The following is a 19,409-nucleotide window of genomic DNA, read 5'->3' as shown; positions in this document are numbered from 1 at the left end:
GTAAGCGTGCAACTGCAGAAATATTCCTATGGCATCTATACAGGTGAGTTTTCTTTGGACTTGCAAGAGGATGACTATGATCACTAATAAAATTTACCACTTGGAACTTTCCATTGTCTGCCCTCTTTATCCTCAATTTCGCTTCACAACAGAACCTCGTCACAGAACGTCTACGTTTCACATAGACATCACGTTTGTCCTTTCCCCGTTCACCCTGTGCACTACAACAAAATACTCTATCCAGTATTTTACCCTCGTTGTCTACATGTTTTGAATTGCGCCTTATACCAAATCCTATTAGTTTAGCATATGCTAGGTAGATTACGTAGCCTTCTTCTTCACTCTCAAATTCCCTACCTAAAAGTTGAATTAAGTTGGCTTCGATGTCCTCCAAAGGTTGGCCGTTTCCATCGAAATTCAATTGACGACGACAAGTAGCAGATTCGCTGTTCAATTTGAACACGTGGAAAATAAAGGTTCAACTAACCAGAACTTGTAGATTATTGTAAAATGAAAACAATTTAAGCGAATAAAGCTTCACTTCAACATTAATAACATTGTAATATTAGGCGAATATAGTTTCGCTTTAAAACTTATTATCAAAAAAGCTATTAGGGAGGAGATCTTCGCTTACATATGAACGAAAAAAATTAGAGAAGTTAAACCATGTTACCTTAAATCATTAATATCATTCTCGTTCATATCATTCTCGCTCAAATGTGTTCCTTCCTGATAATCAACCAGAACAGAACATTTCATGTTGAGTATTCGAAAAACATAAAAAAGGTTGGGATGAAAAGTAAAGAAGGTATAGATGACATTCAAAAATATACCATTTTCTAATTTAGGAAGATGGATTGATATTATAATGCAGTCTCCGGCGAAGGAGAGGTCGATGGTAGACAATGGAGTATCACTCCGGCGAAGAAATGGTCGTACAGGTGAGAGAGAGAACAGTACAAACTTTGTCTAGCTTAGCAGCATGGCTTGCTGCATGCAGCATTTAATGAAAAGGTGGCAGGTGTTAGGTGGCGGTGAGGTGACTTGTTAAAAAAATTATTTCATTTTAATAATTAAATGAATAAAATTATTATGAATTAATATTAATAAATCAATCAATCAATCAGTAAGCGAAGATTTCTTCACATTATTATTTTGACAATTGTTTTAGAAAGATTATTTTGACAGTTGTTTTAAAACATATTAATTATTTATCACATTAGGGGCGATTAACTTACATAGATGGCTATGTATTAATAAATGAATTTAAATTTATACTTCAAGTTATACATTATTTCTTCATGTTTCAAGATTTAGTTTAATATAAGGCCGGTGTTTTAAAAAAAACAATTCGAAGAACCAAAAAGAGAAATCTGAAATCAAATATGACATTAACAAATTGAAGAATGCAAAATATTCAAATATTCGGTAACAAATTCAACCAACACATGTCTATTACAACAACAAAGGATGCAAATCACAAGCAGCAATGGATTCTAGCAAGCTTGTGTGAGGAACACCAAACACATCCAAATATGTCTTCAAAGGATTCTCTGCCTCAAATACCCAAACAAGTTCATTAACATCGTGCCGAGACTTGTCGAATACAACTATAGTTTTGTCGTCCTCGGGCTCGACAAACGGATTCTCCATTTCTTTAGTTGTACCTCCTCCAGCAATTACAAACCCCATAAGATCCAGTTTGTAAGCAGGGATGAATTCCCCTACAAATATGAAGGTGTAACTGTCGAACAGTTTCGGCAGCTGAAAGAAAATACAAGACATTTTTAGTAATCATGGAGAATTGAATATCATATGGAGGAGTAGTAGGAATAAGACAAAACTTACATTGTTCAAATAACGCATTCTGCCAGCTCTTGGACCGCCCACAGTCCCATGATTATCTCGCTGCACCTCGTATGGTTCCTCGTCCACGTAACAGTTCAATCTGATTGATGATTTTATCCCTGTACAAAAGCAATAGGTGTTTTTAGTTTCATATATGTGAAAATGAATATTCAGTTAAGAGTAAAGGGTTAAGAATAACAGAGTCTCACAATCAATGGTAATGACCCAACTACCGTTCAATATTGTCTTCAATACTTTGATAGTGCGACCGCATCCACCATTAGAATCGGTGGATGCTATGACGTGGGTCACATCGTCTCGCCACCTCATTGTCACCGTGGCACCACATGTGTTAGCATATTGTTGCATCAAGTGCTGTTTATGAACAATCATAAATATTTCAGATAAACAGGATGAAAACTTAAACAATATGGAAAAAAAAGGGAGATATGTCAAGAATAGTACTATCTCTTCACTTGTTAATTGATTTGGGCATAAAATCCAGTCTTTGCCAAAGTTTTGGACGGATGCTGTGGCGGTTGCCTGCACGTGCATGAAAAAAACGGTATTTGTTAGTATGTACTAGGGTTTCATGGAAATAATATCCCAAAACCTAACACTAGGTAAGTTTTCCTAAATACGATGGATTTACATTTAAGGTGACATTTGGAGAGTAGGGTTTCCTAAAGATTAACGAGACAACAACATCACATAACAGAATCTAGTTTAGTAGTTCCATAATCCTAAATATGAAAAGTTACTATTCAGGAATACGTACCATTGTGGAGTCGTGAAGATGTTGATTCTGGTTTGGTCGACGGGTAGCCGGTTGCGAATCGCCGTGAAAGGAGGCAGGAAGAGAGAGAGATGAATCGGGCGGAAATGATTATAAAATAATCATATTAGGGGGTATATATATTCATGTAACCAGGACGAACATGTCTTCTTTCGAAAAGCGACTATTCATTCCATGTCACATGACACAGGGACCGGGGGCGAATAAGTGTTCTCTCGAGAAGCGACTATTCAATCCATTTTACATGGAACATGGTCTAGGCGAACAAATATTCTCTTCCAGCAAAAAAATTTAAATAAAAAAATATTTTTAATGAATTAATTGAAGCGAATATTATACCGCTGCATGTCATTTTAAATTAATTGAATTAACATTTATTAAAAACGGAAATGAAAAAAACAAGAAAAAACTAGCCAGTAAGTGAGGCGAAGATTTGTTCGGTTGCTGCATGTCATCTTCAATTAATTGAATTAATATTTAATAAACGGAAATATAAAATCCATGTCATTTTGGTCTTTACATAGACGGGTAAGTGTCTTTACATGGTAGGCAAGCGGTTTTCTCATGGGTGGGTATGGGGGTTTTACATGAGGTTTTATTAAAATAAATTGAAGCAAATATATCTTCGCTCATGAGGGTCTCCAGCCAAAAAAAATGAAATAAAAAAAAACACAAAAAATAGACAAGGAATTGAAGCGAAGATTTGTTCGGTTGCTTCATGTTATTTCCAATAAATTAAATTAATATTTAATAAACGGAAATATAAAATCCATGTCAATTTGGTCTTCACATAGACGCGTAAGTGTCTTTCCATGGCAGGCAGACGGTCTTCTCATGGGTGGGTTGGAGGGTTTACATGAGGTTACTATTAAAATTAAATGAAGCAAATATATCTTCGCTCCTGAGGGTCTCCAGGAAAAAAAAATTAAATAACAAAATTAAATAAAATTAATAAAAAAATTATGAATTAATTGAATTAATATTTAATAAACGGAAATATAATTATTAAAATTAATTGAAGCAAATATATCTTCGCTCCTGAGTGTCTCCAAGCCCAAAAAATGAAATAAAAAATTAAATAAAATTCCTAGAAAAAGAATGAATGAATTAATTGAAGCGAATATTATATCGCTGCATGTGATTTGCAATAAATTAAATTAATATTAAATAAACGTAAATATAAAATCCCTGTCAATTTAGTCTTTACATAGACGGGTAATTGTATTTTCATGGAAGGCAAACGGTCTTCGCATGGGTGGGTACGGGGGGTTTACATGAGGGTCAGGGCAACGGGCGTGTAGATCTTCGCTCCCATCGCATCTCACCCTTCCCTCTGACACGGTAACCTGAGCGAAGATATCTTATCTGGGTATCATATGAATATTAAATAATTTCCTGGCGTTAACAGGCGTTGCCGTTAACGGCGTCTTGTGTGAACCCGGGCCGAAACCCGGATTCTGGATTCTCCCTCCCTCCGTCTCCTCCCCAGATTGATTTATTATTAAAATAATAATGCTGCAATCTGATTGGTCCGCCACATGGGAACACAACAATCGGTAGCAGAAGATCTTATTTGGTAATAGTGAATCACTTAACTATACTATTAAAGAGGCAAGAAATTTAAATGACAAAATAGTACAAATTGTATTTCTTCTTCATTGGTGTGCTGGCTTTTAATATGGAACCAAACCAATCACTTATGAATAAACTATTTATGAATAAGTAAATTTATTAAAGAAAGACGGTACAAATGCAACAAACATATTTATAGTTCAATAAATTATATATAACTTCAGAAAAAATAAAAATAAAAAATATACGAATTCGAATTGAAACGAACCCTGACAAAAATCTCAGACAAATTATAAAGAAAATTTATTAGAAAGATCATGAAAAAAATTAAATTCTCAAGCTAGTGTATTAAGTTAAGCATTCAATGTATATTAACAATTTCATACCATATCATTCTTAATTGAAAAACATTGACTTCATTCAAATTTACAATAGAAATAAGATAAAAGACTCTTTTCCATTTTATTTTTTCTTTAACACACAAGGCCTAAACAAATCAGGATTACAATATTGAATGGATTCCTAGAATTACATATTTCTTTGCATATCACAAGCAAAACCTACAGAATTGTGGATGGAATAAGATTTTGATATATTTAATATTAATCACTTCAATTTTCTTAATAAATTAACAACAATATATATTTAATTATATAAACTTAATATTTTTTATTTAAAATAATTTATATTTCTATTAACTTAACTAGCATGTATCCCGTGCATTTGCACGAGTAATAATATAAAAAATCGTGAAAAAAATATTACGGTAAAATTTTTATAGGCAGGTCAACCCACAATCCGACCTAAGTATCCATTTACTCTCACATATATCCAAATTAACCACAGATCTCGACCCGGTAATTAAGACACTTTAAAAATTAAGCATCATTATATATATATATATAGATTAGTTAAAAAGTTGAACTTATATTGTTAAAATGTGACGCGTTTATCAAAATTTGGGCTGAATTTAAAATATAAAGTGTTATTAGCCTAGTTGTTTAAAAGGTTGTACTTATTTTGTTATGTTACAAGTTCGAACCATACCTATAGCATTTTTAATTTTATTTTTAGCCGTTTTAAGTTTATGGGCGGGTCAACCCACAATCCGACCCAAGTATCCATTTACTCTTACATATATTCAAATTAACCACAGCTCTTGACCCGACAATCCGGACACTTTAAAAATTAAACATCATTATATATATATATATATTAGTTAGTTAAAAAGTTGAACTTATATTGTCAAAATGTCACGCGTTTATCAAATTTTGGGTTGAATTTAAAATATAAAATGTTATTAGCCTAGTTGGTTAAAATGTTGTACTTGTTTTGTTAGGTTGCAAGTTCGAACCATACCTATAACATTTTTAATTTTATTTTTAACCGTTTTAAGTTTATGGGCGTGTCAACCCACAATCCGACACAAGTATCCATTTACTCTCACATATATCCAAATTAACCAGCTTTCAACCGGCAATCCGAACACTTAAAAAATTAAGCATCATTATATACATATAGATTTTAAATATTAATAAACTAGTTAAATTTAAAAAATAATTTATTTTAAAATAAATCATAGAATACATTAGTTTCTATAAGTTTTTTTTAATATATAATTTTAAATTTTAATAAAAATAATTAAATAAAGTTAAGAAATAATTTTTTTTTTACCTTTTTGTATGTATTATTTTTTTATTGTCTAATTCTTATGTATTGTTTAATTTATTCATTATATATTTTTTAAAATTTAATGTATTAATCTTTTTAACAATTATTAAACTAGACTAGTATATAATATTATTAATTTCCTTAGTTTTGGTGATATCTTTTAGTTTTGAAATTTCAACTACCTAATTTAAATTGGAAAGCTATAACTTAGAGAATTAAAATAAGGTTATAAAATAATTATCCCAAAGTCAGAGTATAAGTCAACATTGTTCTTGTGCAAGGTTCTGGAACACAAAGACAAACACATGAAAACCCTCACCCAGTCCAACTCATGATTGTAAATCCTTGACTAATTGAAATTATAAACTTAAAAAGAAGTAAAATAAAATTGTTTTAAATGAAAAATAAGTCCTATTATTAACGAAAATTTGACAAAATGACCCTCATAATAGGAGTAAATGAGCGGGTGACCAGCGCATAATTTTAAATGCACTAGCGATCATTTTATATTTTTTTAACGAAATTGTCCTTGTTCCGAGACGCAACCCGATTGCGAGAAGTAACCGCCGGTCGCGAGACGCAAATTTTTTCAAAAAAATAAAAAAAAAATTTGCGTCTCGCGATTGCCGGTTGCTTCTCGTGACAGGGACAATTTTGTCAAAAAAATATGAAATGGTTACCAACGCATTTAAAATTATGCGCTCATTTACTCCCTTTTTAGAGTTATTTCGTCAAATTTCCCTTATTATCCAAACACGAATAAACTCCCCCTTAAAAAAAAATAAAAAATAAAGTTAATTTTATAATAATAATTTTAACTCAAATAAAAATGTTGTAATTTGTAATATTTTGAAACGAAGTTTTTAGATTCCAAAGTAACAATAATGAGTAATTAGAATTAGCTTTTTAGCAAAATGACGAATATATCCTTGAACATGTCGGTCTTGCCTTTTCAGAGCGGTTTTCAAAACCTTTACCCACTTCCTCGAACGTGGTCAGATTCTTCGCTCTCACTCCGCTTGTAGAGAAAGATTTCCGTTTTTCAGTAGATATTCTCCTCAACTATAGCTCCACACTGTAAATTTACATGTTTATATATTACTACATAACCTATACTTGAAGATTTTGCCGATCTGGATCAAGAATACACAAACCTGTAGCCAGAATTCGTTACCTGTAATGGCGGAGAACGTAAATGGAGGTACAAGTTCTTCGGACTGTTCTGTCGAAGTTCAGTTGAAGTCCGATGAAGAAGTAACCGGCAATAGACAGTTGGATGATGATAAGAGTGTTGTTTCTTCTGCGCTACCGATAAACGGCAGTAACTCTTCTGGTTTGTACTGATTCTGCTTAATTCGATTATCTTGTTTAGAATTTGAAGTTCGTAATTGTATAGACAGACTTGTTAGAATTTGGGCGGGAATCTATTATAGGAACTATAACTAATATGGAGCATTTGTTTTCCTTCGTTTTAGAAATGATATATGAACTGCTGTGGAAATTAATTTGTTTGAAATGCCCTGCGCTCTTATTCTGATATATAATGATAGTTCAGAGTTCTGGTTTGCAAATCTTTCCATTTGGAGTCAAGGTTATGTTTGGATAATACTAGCAGTCCAAACCATGTTCCTCTAATCAATTTCTCTACTTGTCAAACCCAGTCAATCAAATTGCAGATGCTCCTGAAAGATTTATTTCAAGAGTTTCTACTATGCCAGTAGAGATTTCCGATGATTCCGAGAGACCGGAGGAGGCCTCATCCCTGCCGAGCAGGTTCAAATTGGAAAGATCTAAAACGGAAAGGCAGAGACATAGTAACATTCTTCCTCAAGATGCAGCCATCATTTTTGATAACAAGATTCCTGTGCAACAAAAGGTATATACAATTAATTAGATATTTGTTTTTGAAAGGGATTGGGGCCTGCCTGTCTTTTCTTCATCTAATGTAACTAAAGAGTAAAACTACATGCTTTCCTGTATTTTTTTCCCCCTTTTTCTTGTTTCAACATTTTCTTGCTAATATAATTATAAAAATTGCAGCTCAAACTGTTGAACAGAATAGCTACTGTGAAACACGATGGAAGTGTAGAGTTTGATGTTCCATCAGATATTGAACCTCATGTACTTGGGGGAGTACATGATATTGTTTATAATGAAGCAGACATTGAACCTATTGATTCAAATGAAATTCAGTATATACCGCCCATGCAAATTGTGATTCTTATTGTGGGAACACGTGGCGATGTGCAACCATTTATTGCAATTGGGAAGCGCTTACAGGTTTTTGGGTCTCTCTTCAACTATTTCCATCTTCTCTAGAACTATTAGCCCTTGTCTTTGAAGTTTGTTACTTTTATTTGCGGCCATGGCCCCTTAATTTGATTGCTAATATACTTGTTTCTAATGAAACTTAAAAAAATTCTTTGTCTTCCTTTATTTCATCTACGAATGACAGATTTGTGTCCTGATATGCTAGATTCTCTTTAGCCAGTCTTTCTGAAGTCCCTAAAAGTGCTGTTTTGCTATGTCTTTTGTGTTTATCAACCTCAATTTAAAAATGCTCCAGGATGCAAATGAGAAAATGAGCGTAGGAACGGAATCATGGTATAGCTGGCCATTTTAATTATATGGAATTAAACCATTTTAATTATATGCAATTAAACTTCCTGTTTCGGGATGCTTTCTCGTATAATGAAGGTTGATTCTTTTCGTGCTCATAGACTCTATTAGTTATTCCATAGTCACCCTCTAATCCAAGTTTATTTTCTTTGTTGTGGTTGTGAGTTTTTAGAGAGTGGTTTAATGAGAGATTAAAGACCTATGATTTTCTTGTATTTTGATAATGAAATATTTTAGTATATTTATACATTAAATAATAATGGGTAGTTACCACTATAAGGTAATTACTACCAATAGATAGGAAGTTGTCACTACTAGACCACTAACACATTAACTAGTTTGATCATTTCTACACTCACCCAAACTAGTAAATTCTAGATTAAACTAGAAGACACATAAGATATTGATACAACTAAAAAAATAATGCCTTTGACCAAAGAATAGGGTTGATGTCAAGATTCTTGCAAAGTGACGTAGTTACCACTATAAGGTAGTTACTACCAATAGATAGGAAGTTGTCACTACTAGACCACTAACACATTAACTAGTTTGACCATTTCTACACTCCCCCAAACTAGTAAATTCTAGATTAAACTAGAAGACACATAAGATATTGATACAACTAAAAAAATAATGCCTTTGACCAAAGAATAGGGTTGATGTCAAGATTCTTGCAAAGTGACGTCCTGGAAGATATTGTGAGTGACGTCCCGCTTAATTAACATAATGGGTGATGAAGTGTTGCAGATGGATGACACATTGACACTTCAGTTTATGCGGTGTGATGCCAAAATAATGGCTTTGAGGATCATCGTACAATAGGGTCGATGCCGAGATTCTCGCAAAGTAGCGTCGTGGAAGATCTGTTGAGTTACGTCCCGCGTGTTGAACATAGTGGGTGATGAAGTGTCACAGATGGACGGGGATTGAGTTTTTGCGGTGTGATGCAAAAATAATGGCTTTGAGGTTTATCGTCGAACAATAGGGTCGATGTTGAGATTCTCACAAAGTGGCTTCGTGAAAGATTTATTGAGTGACGTCCCGCTTGTTTAACATAGTGGGTGAGAAGTGTTGCAGATGGACGACACCTGAGTTTTTGCGGTTGGGATGTCATATTTAGATCATCGCCGAACAATAGGGTCGATGTCGAGATTTTCACAAATTGGCGTAGTGGAAAATCTGCAGAAGTAGCGTTCGCTTGAATGACATAGTCGACAATGAAGTGTTACATATGGACGACACTTGAGTTTTTGCGGTAGTGATGCGAAGAATTTTCGTTGCTGATAATCCAACCCAAAAGTTGAATTCGATTTATTTGAACTCAAAATGACTTTTCTTTTCAATTTGTAAAGAGTAGAACATTTCTTTTCAACTTCAGAACGATGCGATGACGCCTTCCTTTGTTGCCGACAACAAAGGATGTGACTGCTTCAAATCGACGTCGGTTGTTTTAGGAACAACAAAGTAGGGATGTTGACGTAGGACGAAGGTCGATCAGAAGTGCTCATCTGCAAGTTGAGTCGCGAAGAAGGGGATATGCGATCCTGAACCACAAAAGAGGACTCTGCTAACGAGGGACAACACTGAAGCAAGTTAGAGGATTACAACAAGGTCTTTGGCGCTACTGGAGCAGTAGCACCATTTGATTGATAGTTAGTCTAGTTTTAGTTTGGAAGAATCCAGGAGATAACTGTTGGTGATCGGCTTCGCTGCCCCCGAGGTCCCATCTCAGTCGCCGTCCTTTGTTTGTGATCCCTTCCTCCTGCTTTTAAAAAGGAAACCCTTTTCTATAGAAAGAAAGTGAGTTAGCCCTCGCCTCCTTTTCAACGAGCAGCACCTCCCCTACAATATCGTCACCACAGTAGTGTTTAACCACCAAATTCGGGATGGATTGATGTGGTTCCTCTACGCCTAGGACATTATGTGAAAGTGTTTGCGGGCATATAGAGATGTGGGTAAGCAAGCAGCCCTGGTGCCAAGCTAAAGACAAGGCATAAAAAAAAGCAAAAGCAAAGACGACTTCTCACGATTCGATGGCATTATCTTAATGAAACATTTAGTGACTCAGCCTTCAGAATAGAGGACAACCACCAGATGAGTGTCCATTATGACAATCATGATGATTCCTAAAGATGGATGTTTTTTCGCGCCAATTAGTCATATTTGCAACTCAACCTACCTTTGAAAGGTCGCATGAACTAAAATGAGTACAGGTCCAGAATGAAGACTCAAAAAATCATTGACATGAAGAGAAAGGGAAAAAGAAATGTGTTTGGGTGTTGTTTAGTTTATCATATAGGAAACAAAAATTAAAATATAGTTGAAATGATTATTTGAGATAAAAAACATTTAGTAGTAGCATATATCGAAGATATTTACTTTGAATTTTTGTTGGCTTAATTTTGTTGTGTTTGTTATACAGGACTATGGTCACCGTGTTAGACTGGCTACGCATGCAAATTTTAAGGATTTTGTAATGACCTCTGGACTGGAGTTTTATCCATTAGGAGGAGATCCCAAGGTTCTTGCAGAATGTACGTATATTGGATGGATTATTCTCTCTTTAGATTGTTGTTCTTTATCTATGGCTGAACACACTTTTAAATAATGTATTTTGGTAAGTACATTTTGTGCAAATATGTTTTTAGTTATTTTCCATGTTAGGTAAGTGTCAGGAGGCAGCACTTTTGTTAGAACTAAACCTTTAGATGGTATTCCACTTCAACTCTCTTCACTTCTATTCTAGTTTGACAGGATGTAAGCAAACTGTTGACATCTTTTCATTACTTGCGCCTTATATTATAGTGCTACTGAGAACATGTTATGATTGGAACATGATCCATAAAGCATTGTACTGGAGATTCTAAGGGCCTTCTAGTCTAGTCCAGTGTCACTTCTACTCAGACATGCTATCTGAATCCATGTTTGCTGTAATAAATAAGATGAATTCTCCAGTCACCCTCTCATCTTGGTTCTCTTACATTTCAAAATAATCTGGATTTTTTATTAAGAGGAGTGATAAGGGGGAGAGAATTTGGGAGAGGGAATGGGGGAAGGAATGAGGTGTCACTATATCACTGGCTGGAAAAATGATAAAGGTTTAGGAGAGAGAAAATTTGTTATTTTTCAGCGAATCAAATTGTATCACGTAATTCCCTCTCAAATTCTCTCTCCCAAATTTCCTCCCACAATCATTTCTCTTTTATTAAATAAGCAAATTGACATATAGATGATTGGTCAAACTAATCAAGGAATTGCATCAAGGACTGAAGATTATTAATTCCTCATTTCCATGGTTGCAGATATGGTAAAAAATAAGGGATTTCTTCCATCAGGACCATCAGAAATACCTGTGCAACGAAGTCAATTGAAGGAGATTATTTTCTCCCTACCCTCTGCATGTAAAGAACCCGACCCAGCTACTGGCATCCCTTTCAAAGCAGATGCAATTATTGCCAATCCTCCAGCATATGGTAAGCTTTGGTTTCTATTAATCTAATACATGTATTTTATCTTGCATATATCAAATTGATGTTTCTGAAGTGCAGAAATGCTCTTTCGAGTAACATGTTATTTCCATTTTCTTTGTTTTCTTTCTTTCAATTTTTTAATATGTTTAATTTGTGTTTATTTACATTTTTTTTCCAAATCATTTCTTTATCATCTATGGAAAAAAAAATCCTTGCAAACAGTACAATTCTGGGAAACCAGAAGACAAGGTTTTCAAGAATACATGAAAAGAAGAAATGTTTGTAGTCTTCAATTAAAAAGAAAAGGGTTCCTAGAAGTAACTTTTAAGCGTAGTAAACAAGCCTAGAATACTTTATGTAACAAAAACAAATCAGGTTTGTTGAGTATTACTCCTTATCTGCTGAATTATCAATGCACATATATTTGGTTATCACTCTGTGTGGAAATAGTCAAACTAGTTAATGTGTAAGGTAGTAGAGTAGTGGACTATGTAGTAGTGGTAACCACCCACAAATTTTAGTTTATAAATGTACTATGTACACATTTTATAATACACATTAAATAAAGGTTTTTAATCCCTTTCAAAATCTCTCTCTGGAGTTCCACTTGGTATTTGAGTAGGTTTTCTGTTGTTGAGCTCAGACCACCGTCGCATTGCTGCAGGGCTTCAATAGTCCAATAAATTCTTTATTTTTAAATTCTCCGCACATCCCTTTTTTATCACGACTCAACTTGTAGACAGATCCAAACGCAAGCACTTGTGATCGATGTTCGTCCTGTGCCAACATTCCTACTATGTTGTTCCTAAACAGCCAACGTCGTAACAAGTCACGCTGTGAATGAACAAAGGCGTGGTCATGGCCTGTTCCAAAGCTGAAGTTGAAAGGAAATGTTCTACTCTTTTTTGACCTATCTACACCAGCAACACTGTTTTCTTAGGATTTATTTTATTTCAGTAAAAGAAAAACACACACAAAATTCATTTTTTTCATCAAACACAAAATCCCTCATCTCACAGTCCACCCTTCCATATCCATATGTACCAATGAACATCATTATCTTGTAATTTGGGAGATTTGCTTATCAAACCAAATTTAGCAGTTTGAGTTAAAATCAGTCCAATTCAATCTTTTGGTTGGATTGCTTAAACTTTTTTGGCATCACCTCCCCTAAACTCCAGCGTCCCAATGTGACACTTCAACACTGACTATGTCAATCTAGCGGACGCCACTTTGCGAGAATCTTGACATCGACCCTTTGTTCGGTGATTGTCCTCAAATTGGCTATTTTTTAGTTGAATCAAGACATCAACTTGTTTAGACTGAAAGTTACCCCCTGTGGAAATAGTCAAACTAGTTATTGTGTAAGGTAGTAGAGTAGTGGAGTCTTATAGTAGCTGACTCTTATTATGTAGTAGTGGTAACTACCCCCAATAATTTTGGTTTATAAAATCCTCACATTTTATAATACACAGAAAATAGAGGTCTTTAATTCCTCTCAAAATCTCTCTCAAATCCCGAACTATGACAGGAGCTCAATTGGTTCCTTTCAAATCTTGCTACTCAGTGGCCTTACTGTTATGTTCTCAGGGCATGCACATGTTGCAGAGGCTATGAAGATTCCTCTTCATGTATTCTTTACCATGCCATGGACGTAAGTTGTTTTAGTAATCAATATTTTTACACCTGTTATATTCTACTTGCTGCTATTATTATTCCCTGATTCTTAGGTATGTTTTATTAATTATTTTGGTTTGTGTGTACTTAGAAGAAGTGAAAGTGTGTAAAGTAAAACTTTTCTTTTTTGTTGCCAGACCAACTAGTGAATTTCCACATCCTTTATCTCGTGTTAGACAACCAGCAGGATATAGAGTAAGTCATGTGAATGTTTGAATTTCCGAAAAATTTGTTTGAATTGTTTTCCAATTTTCAGGCTTACAATTTGTCTATATTTGTTAAATTCGCAGCTCTCATATCAAATTGTGGACTCTTTGATTTGGCTGGGTATACGAGACATGATAAATGATCTTAGGAAAAAGAAGTTGAAGCTACGACCAGTTACCTATTTAAGTGGTTCACAAGGCTCAGAGGCTAATGCACCTCATGGATATATTTGGAGTCCTCATCTTGTTCCAAAACCAAAAGGTGATTGCTTAAATTTGTATGGTCTGCTTATAATTGATTTGTTTGGTGATATTGGTAATCAGAAAGCTAGTGTTTTTGCATGCATGCATTTTAAGTATTTTAACTAAAATACTCTACTAAATTACCAAGTGCTTTTATTTCTTTCCAGTCTGCAGCTTCCTTATTGACAATTTCCTCTTGCAGACATCTTTTGTTAGTTTTTTGAATATTGTTTTTTCTGCTTGAATGATTTAAAGCAAATGCCAGTTCCTTCTTCCAAAGAAAAGGGCAGGGGTATTAGCCAAACAAAGATGCTTGCATTTTCCTTGAGAAAGATCTTTTCTCTATGCATAATAATGTTGAATGTTACTCGTATTATCTTGTAGTTACAGCTTTTTCCTATATGTTCTTTGTCACACAATTGTACATATTTAACGAAAAGGTACTTTTGTTACTAATTGTTCATTTACCTATTTCTTATGTTATTTCTAAGTAATTATCTGAATCTAGTTTTTGATATTTTCACTTTGAATGACTATGTTGTAAATGTCACTGGATTACATGATTCTCTTTATTCACTTTATATAGTTTGAACAGTCATCTTCTATTCTTCTTGAGCCAACTAGTTAAATTAGACTCATTCATAACTTGAGACATTGGAAGGTCCTTTCCGCTGATTTATTTTGAAAATTTGGAAATGATTTTGGAATTGAGAGTTTAACAGGGTCCTTTTCTGTGATTTGTCAGAGATATGCTGAAAGAAACATATTCCGTATGGTAGGTTTGGATACTTTCACATTTCTCTTACATATTTAATGATGTGTACTAGTGCACAAATGTAGATGTCTGATTTCTTACTCAAGAAAACAAGTATGCACTTTTAGAACAAAAATACTGTAAAGATGGAATCCATGCCTTGCACCTGAATCTGTCTGTTATGTGATTTGGCAGTTATGAAATTCATTTAATAGTTTAGAAGCTTAGAACACAATCGAAGGAAACTTTCTTTGAATGGAGTCCCATTGATAAATAATTTTGTATAATGAGCTTAGAAAGCCTCTCTACCTGTGTATTTTATACTCTTGATGTACTTGCAGTATCTTTTGGGGCAATTGAGTGCTGCTCTTATTGCTCTGTTCTTAGTTAAAAAAAATTGTTCTCTTTTTTTACTTAGTTGATAAGCTGATTGTTTCTGTTGCTAAGAAGTATATCTTATTTGTGCAGATTGGGGGCCTAAAGTGGATGTAGTAGGTTTCTGTTTCCTTGATCTCGCTTCAAATTATGAGCCTCCTCAAGCACTTGTCGATTGGCTGAAAGCTGGGCCAAAGCCTATTTATATTGGATTTGGAAGCCTGGTGAGTTAGTTCCCTCCCTTATGAGTTGTAATTGGATTTTTTTTTCTATGAACATGCAATTTATTTATATAACAAGAGGGGAAAACAGACTGAAATAAAAACAAATTTGAAACTAGTAATGATATATACTCTCTCCTATTTTTTCTCTTCTTTTACTTATTATTATTTTTTATTTTCCCTAAACCCTAAACCCTAAAACACAAATCTTAAACTCTAAACTCTAAACTCTAAAACCTTAAACCCTGAATCATAAACCCCTAAACCCTAATTTTAGTGTTTAAGGTTTAAGATTTAGGGTTTAGGAAAAATAAAAAATATTAATAATAAAAGAAAATGGAAAAGAAATGGGAGAAAGAAGAAAGAATAGAGAGAAATTCACTTTCGTGACATTTACTTATCATTACTCATTTGAAACAGACTAATATTTATTTTATTAGAGTAGGAAGATTGTTGCTAAGTTATTAACTGAATGTCCATATTTGCTTTGGGAATTTGGTAAGTATTCATTAAGTTCTACATCGATTTTTATTTTGTCCTGATCTAAATGAAAAGTCATATGAGTGGAGAAAGGGTCCTCATCTAAATGAAAAGTCATAAGAGTGGAGAAAGGGGAATTTCACTACAAAACGTTACTGAAGCATAATTTATTCCTGAAAACATATTCCTTTTTGTAAAAGATAAAGTCACTTGGAATCGTAGTGAAAACAGATGACTTATTATGTGGAAGTTCATCTTGGAAGCAGTTGATGACTACATTATATATATATATATATATATATATATATATATATATATATATATATATATATATATATATATATATATATATATATATATATATATATATATATATATATATATATATATATATATATATATATATATATATATACATATATATATTGCTCTTGCAACCTTAAATTAGTTGACTATGCTTTTGTGTCTTTTATTTCAGCTTTGTTGTCTTTTGCTGGAATTGGAGATGCATTAGAGTATTGTTTCAATTCTTATATTATTTACTGTTGACTTTGCTATAGCCAGTTCAAGGGCCAGAGAAAATGACACAAATTATAGTGGAAGCACTGGAAATGACTGGCCAAAGGGGCATTATTAATAAAGGATGGGGAGGCCTTGGTAACTGTAAGTTATGTTCTTTCATTTCATGTCAATGAACTTATTTTTCTTTCAGTTTTCCCTAAGAAACAGTTCATTCCAATTTCTAATGCTGAACTTGATCTTGTAGTGGCTGAACCGAAGGATTTTGTGTACACTCTCGACAATATTCCTCATGATTGGCTGTTCCTTCAATGTGCAGCTGTTGTAAGTCCTCATGTCACCTTAAGAATTTGTTTATTCCTGCTAATTTTATGTTTATTTATTGTTTCACCATTTCAAAATTCTAAGTTACATTTGAGAATTGCTCAATCAGATGTTAGAACAGTCAACTAATAATACTCTGGTTGCAGGTGCATCATGGAGGTGCAGGAACAACTGCTGCTGGTCTTAAAGCTGCGGTAACTAGTTTGTAATGTTGAACCAATTTTTGGAATAACAAGACTCAATTTTAAACGTCTTTACTTTCTCTGAATTGTAAATGCAGTGCCCGACTGCAATTGTACCCTTCTTTGGTGACCAGCCATTTTGGGGAGAGCGAGTTCATGCTAGAGGAGTTGGGCCTCCACCCATACCCGTTGAGGATTTTACTCTTCAGAAGTTAGTTGACGCAATAAATTTTATGCTAGATCCAAAGGTAACTTATTTCTTCTCTCAGGTAATATATAATATTTTCAAAAAAGCTTAATGAATTTGGCTATGTATGCAGGTTAAGGAAAGTGCTTTGGAACTTTCTAAGGCCATGGAGAATGAAGACGGAGTAACTGGTGCAGTTAAAGCCTTCTTCAAACAACTTCCCCGGAAGAAGCCAGAAGACGACTCATCACAGCCCTCGTCCTCTAGTTTCTTCTCGGTTCGAAGATGTTTTGGTTGTTCTTAGAGATTTTTAGTATTGATCTCTTATTAGTTCATTGGAGATGAAAGAAAATGGTGAGGAGATGAATTTGTTTTAGTTGGCCTTTTCTTATAATTTTATCTTGTACCACCATATAAACTTTTTCTTTTCTCATTGTGGGATGGATATAACAAAACAAATCTTTTATAGTGGTAATATGTATGATTTTAACTACTAATCTACATCCATATATAGTTTATCTTATTTATTATATATATTATAATGATTAATTGTGCGTCATTTGTTTGTTCATTTTCATTGTTATATTTATTTTAAATAAGTTTGAATTAGCAAGGAGGCATCCTTCTTTGGTCGTTATTGATAGTTTTCTGTCGCTAAAGGAAATTTGCGACACCACCTTTGTATGTTAGATTTTGCTTGCAAAGACAATTCTTCTTCCAGCAAACAATTTTTTGTTTTGTCTTTTTTGAAGTGGAATACCCTAAGCTATATTTATATAAATGAATGAGAAACATGGGAGAATTTCAAATGAAACATGATAAATAGTTTTAGTAGCAAAGAACCAAACATTGATAAAGAAGGTACATCGTACAAAGATTGTCTTTTGGTTACTTACACTATTGAACATTACAATAGTGAAACATGCATTCAGATTCTAGTGAAGAAATGCATACACAGTAGTTGATAAATAAACCAAAAGAGCAGAACTCACCAACACAATTAACGCAGCAGCAGCATGAACAGCCGATTTACTTCCACACGACAACATTCCCAACCGGATCTCAATCACACAAACCATCGACAGCACAAGAAACAAACAACCCATCACAGATCCAATCGCCGAACCCAGCATTCCAAATCGAAGGATCTTAATATTAATATGAGCCCGAAACGCCTCATCCACATCCTTACTGTTTAGCAGATTGATTGCGAGTTTCAGTCCTTGAGCTACGAGGGAGGAGAAGAGGAAGAAGCTGAAGGAAACGACTTCGAATACCAGGAGCTTCTTTGCGACGTCGGGACCGGCGTCGCAGGCTGCACGACCCTCAAGGCTACGCTGGTTGGGGACGGCGAGAGAGAGACCAACGAAGACGGCGATTGTGAAGATGGAATTGACATTGACGAGGCCATCGAGAGCTGTAACGTGAACGCTTGTGGTAGATTCGGAAGTGAGAGGAGGGTAAGCTCTGTTGGCGATTCGGGATTGGGTTTCTGAGTTATAGTATTCCTTTGGAGATGGATCTAATCTGTAAATCAGAAGATACAAACATAACATAACATAAATTATGGGTTTTATAATTCGAAGAAGAAGAAGAAGAAGAAGAGATTGATCCATTACTCATCCATGGCTGCCAGCCTTTCTTCTTCTGTTGGTTGCTTGCGGCCAAATAACGCAAGGAAGTCTGGTTTTGTTTGTACAACTCACCGGCAAAAGGGAAAGTGTTCCACTTTTCATTACATAATAATACTAAATTATGCTAATTTTATTTTTATAAAACTATTTTATGGATAATAATGCTTATTATAATATTATTTATTTTATTTTTATAAATATTATTTGAGTAATATAAAATAAAAATTTGGTGTCATTAATGGTGTTGAATGACACATGACTAACTGAGTAGTGGACTTAGAGATGACAATGAGGCGGTTCAGAGTGAAGAATTCATTTATTATTCCCGATCCATTTTTGTTTTGAGAATTTTTTTAATATCATCCACGCCCTGTTCGGTTTCGAAAATTCCCGCGATACACCGTTTATAAAATATTTTTAAAAAACAAAAAATTAAATAAACGGATTTTTTAATATAATATATTTAATATATTAAAGTTTTATATTATTATAATAAAATAAACTTAAAACTCTTATAAAATATAATAAATAAATATATTGGTGAATTTATATATTTAATTGTGCTTATAATATTCATGGAAGAATCGGGATGGGATGAGATCGAGAAGGGTTAGGGCGAGGGACACAAATA

The 19,409-nt window shown here is 33.9% G+C and overlaps 2 protein-coding genes across 3 annotated transcripts; one reads left to right on the top strand and one right to left on the bottom strand.

Moving 5' to 3' along the window:
- Positions 1-6,864: 6,864 nt before the first annotated feature.
- LOC124919090 (sterol 3-beta-glucosyltransferase UGT80A2-like) lies at positions 6,865-17,711 on the top strand. Of its 2 annotated transcripts, none has more exons than XM_047459234.1 (14): positions 6,865-7,220; positions 7,564-7,763; positions 7,928-8,167; positions 10,929-11,040; positions 11,809-11,979; positions 13,567-13,630; positions 13,791-13,848; positions 13,944-14,121; positions 15,325-15,455; positions 16,493-16,595; positions 16,699-16,775; positions 16,922-16,969; positions 17,056-17,205; positions 17,278-17,711. In XM_047459234.1, exons 1-14 carry the CDS (start codon positions 7,067-7,069, stop codon positions 17,446-17,448), a joined length of 1,857 nt encoding a protein of 618 aa, XP_047315190.1. In that variant the 5' UTR covers positions 6,865-7,066; the 3' UTR covers positions 17,449-17,711. The 2 variants fall into 2 exon arrangements, with proteins under 2 accessions (XP_047315190.1, XP_047315189.1); XM_047459233.1 differs by having other exon boundaries at positions 7,549-7,763.
- Positions 17,712-17,929: 218 nt separating this feature from the next.
- LOC124921869 lies at positions 17,930-18,898 on the bottom strand. Its single transcript, XM_047462572.1, has 2 exons — positions 18,764-18,898; positions 17,930-18,671 (listed from the first exon to the last, which is right to left on the bottom strand). Exons 1-2 carry the CDS (start codon positions 18,769-18,771, stop codon positions 18,080-18,082), a joined length of 600 nt encoding a protein of 199 aa, XP_047318528.1. The 5' UTR covers positions 18,772-18,898; the 3' UTR covers positions 17,930-18,079.
- Between the last annotated feature and the right edge of the window lie 511 nt (positions 18,899-19,409).

The sequence above is a fragment of the Impatiens glandulifera genome, chromosome 1 (genome assembly GCF_907164915.1).
Source record: "Impatiens glandulifera chromosome 1, dImpGla2.1, whole genome shotgun sequence".
NCBI lineage: Eukaryota > Viridiplantae > Streptophyta > Magnoliopsida > Ericales > Balsaminaceae > Impatiens > Impatiens glandulifera.
The sequence above is the reverse complement of the archived record's forward strand: the minus strand, read 5'-3'. Positions and strand labels throughout refer to the sequence as shown.

Excerpts from the sequence above, each read along its gene's own strand:
- LOC124919090 (XM_047459233.1), top strand. The coding sequence starts at position 7,067 with ATGGCGGAGAACGTAAATGGAGGTACAAGTTCTTCGGACTGTTCTGTC. Across the intron at positions 13,631-13,790 it reads TTCTTTACCATGCCATGGAC|ACCAACTAGTGAATTTCCAC; the intron begins GTAAGTTGTTTT and ends TTTTGTTGCCAG. Across the intron at positions 16,596-16,698 it reads ATGGGGAGGCCTTGGTAACT|TGGCTGAACCGAAGGATTTT; the intron begins GTAAGTTATGTT and ends TTGATCTTGTAG.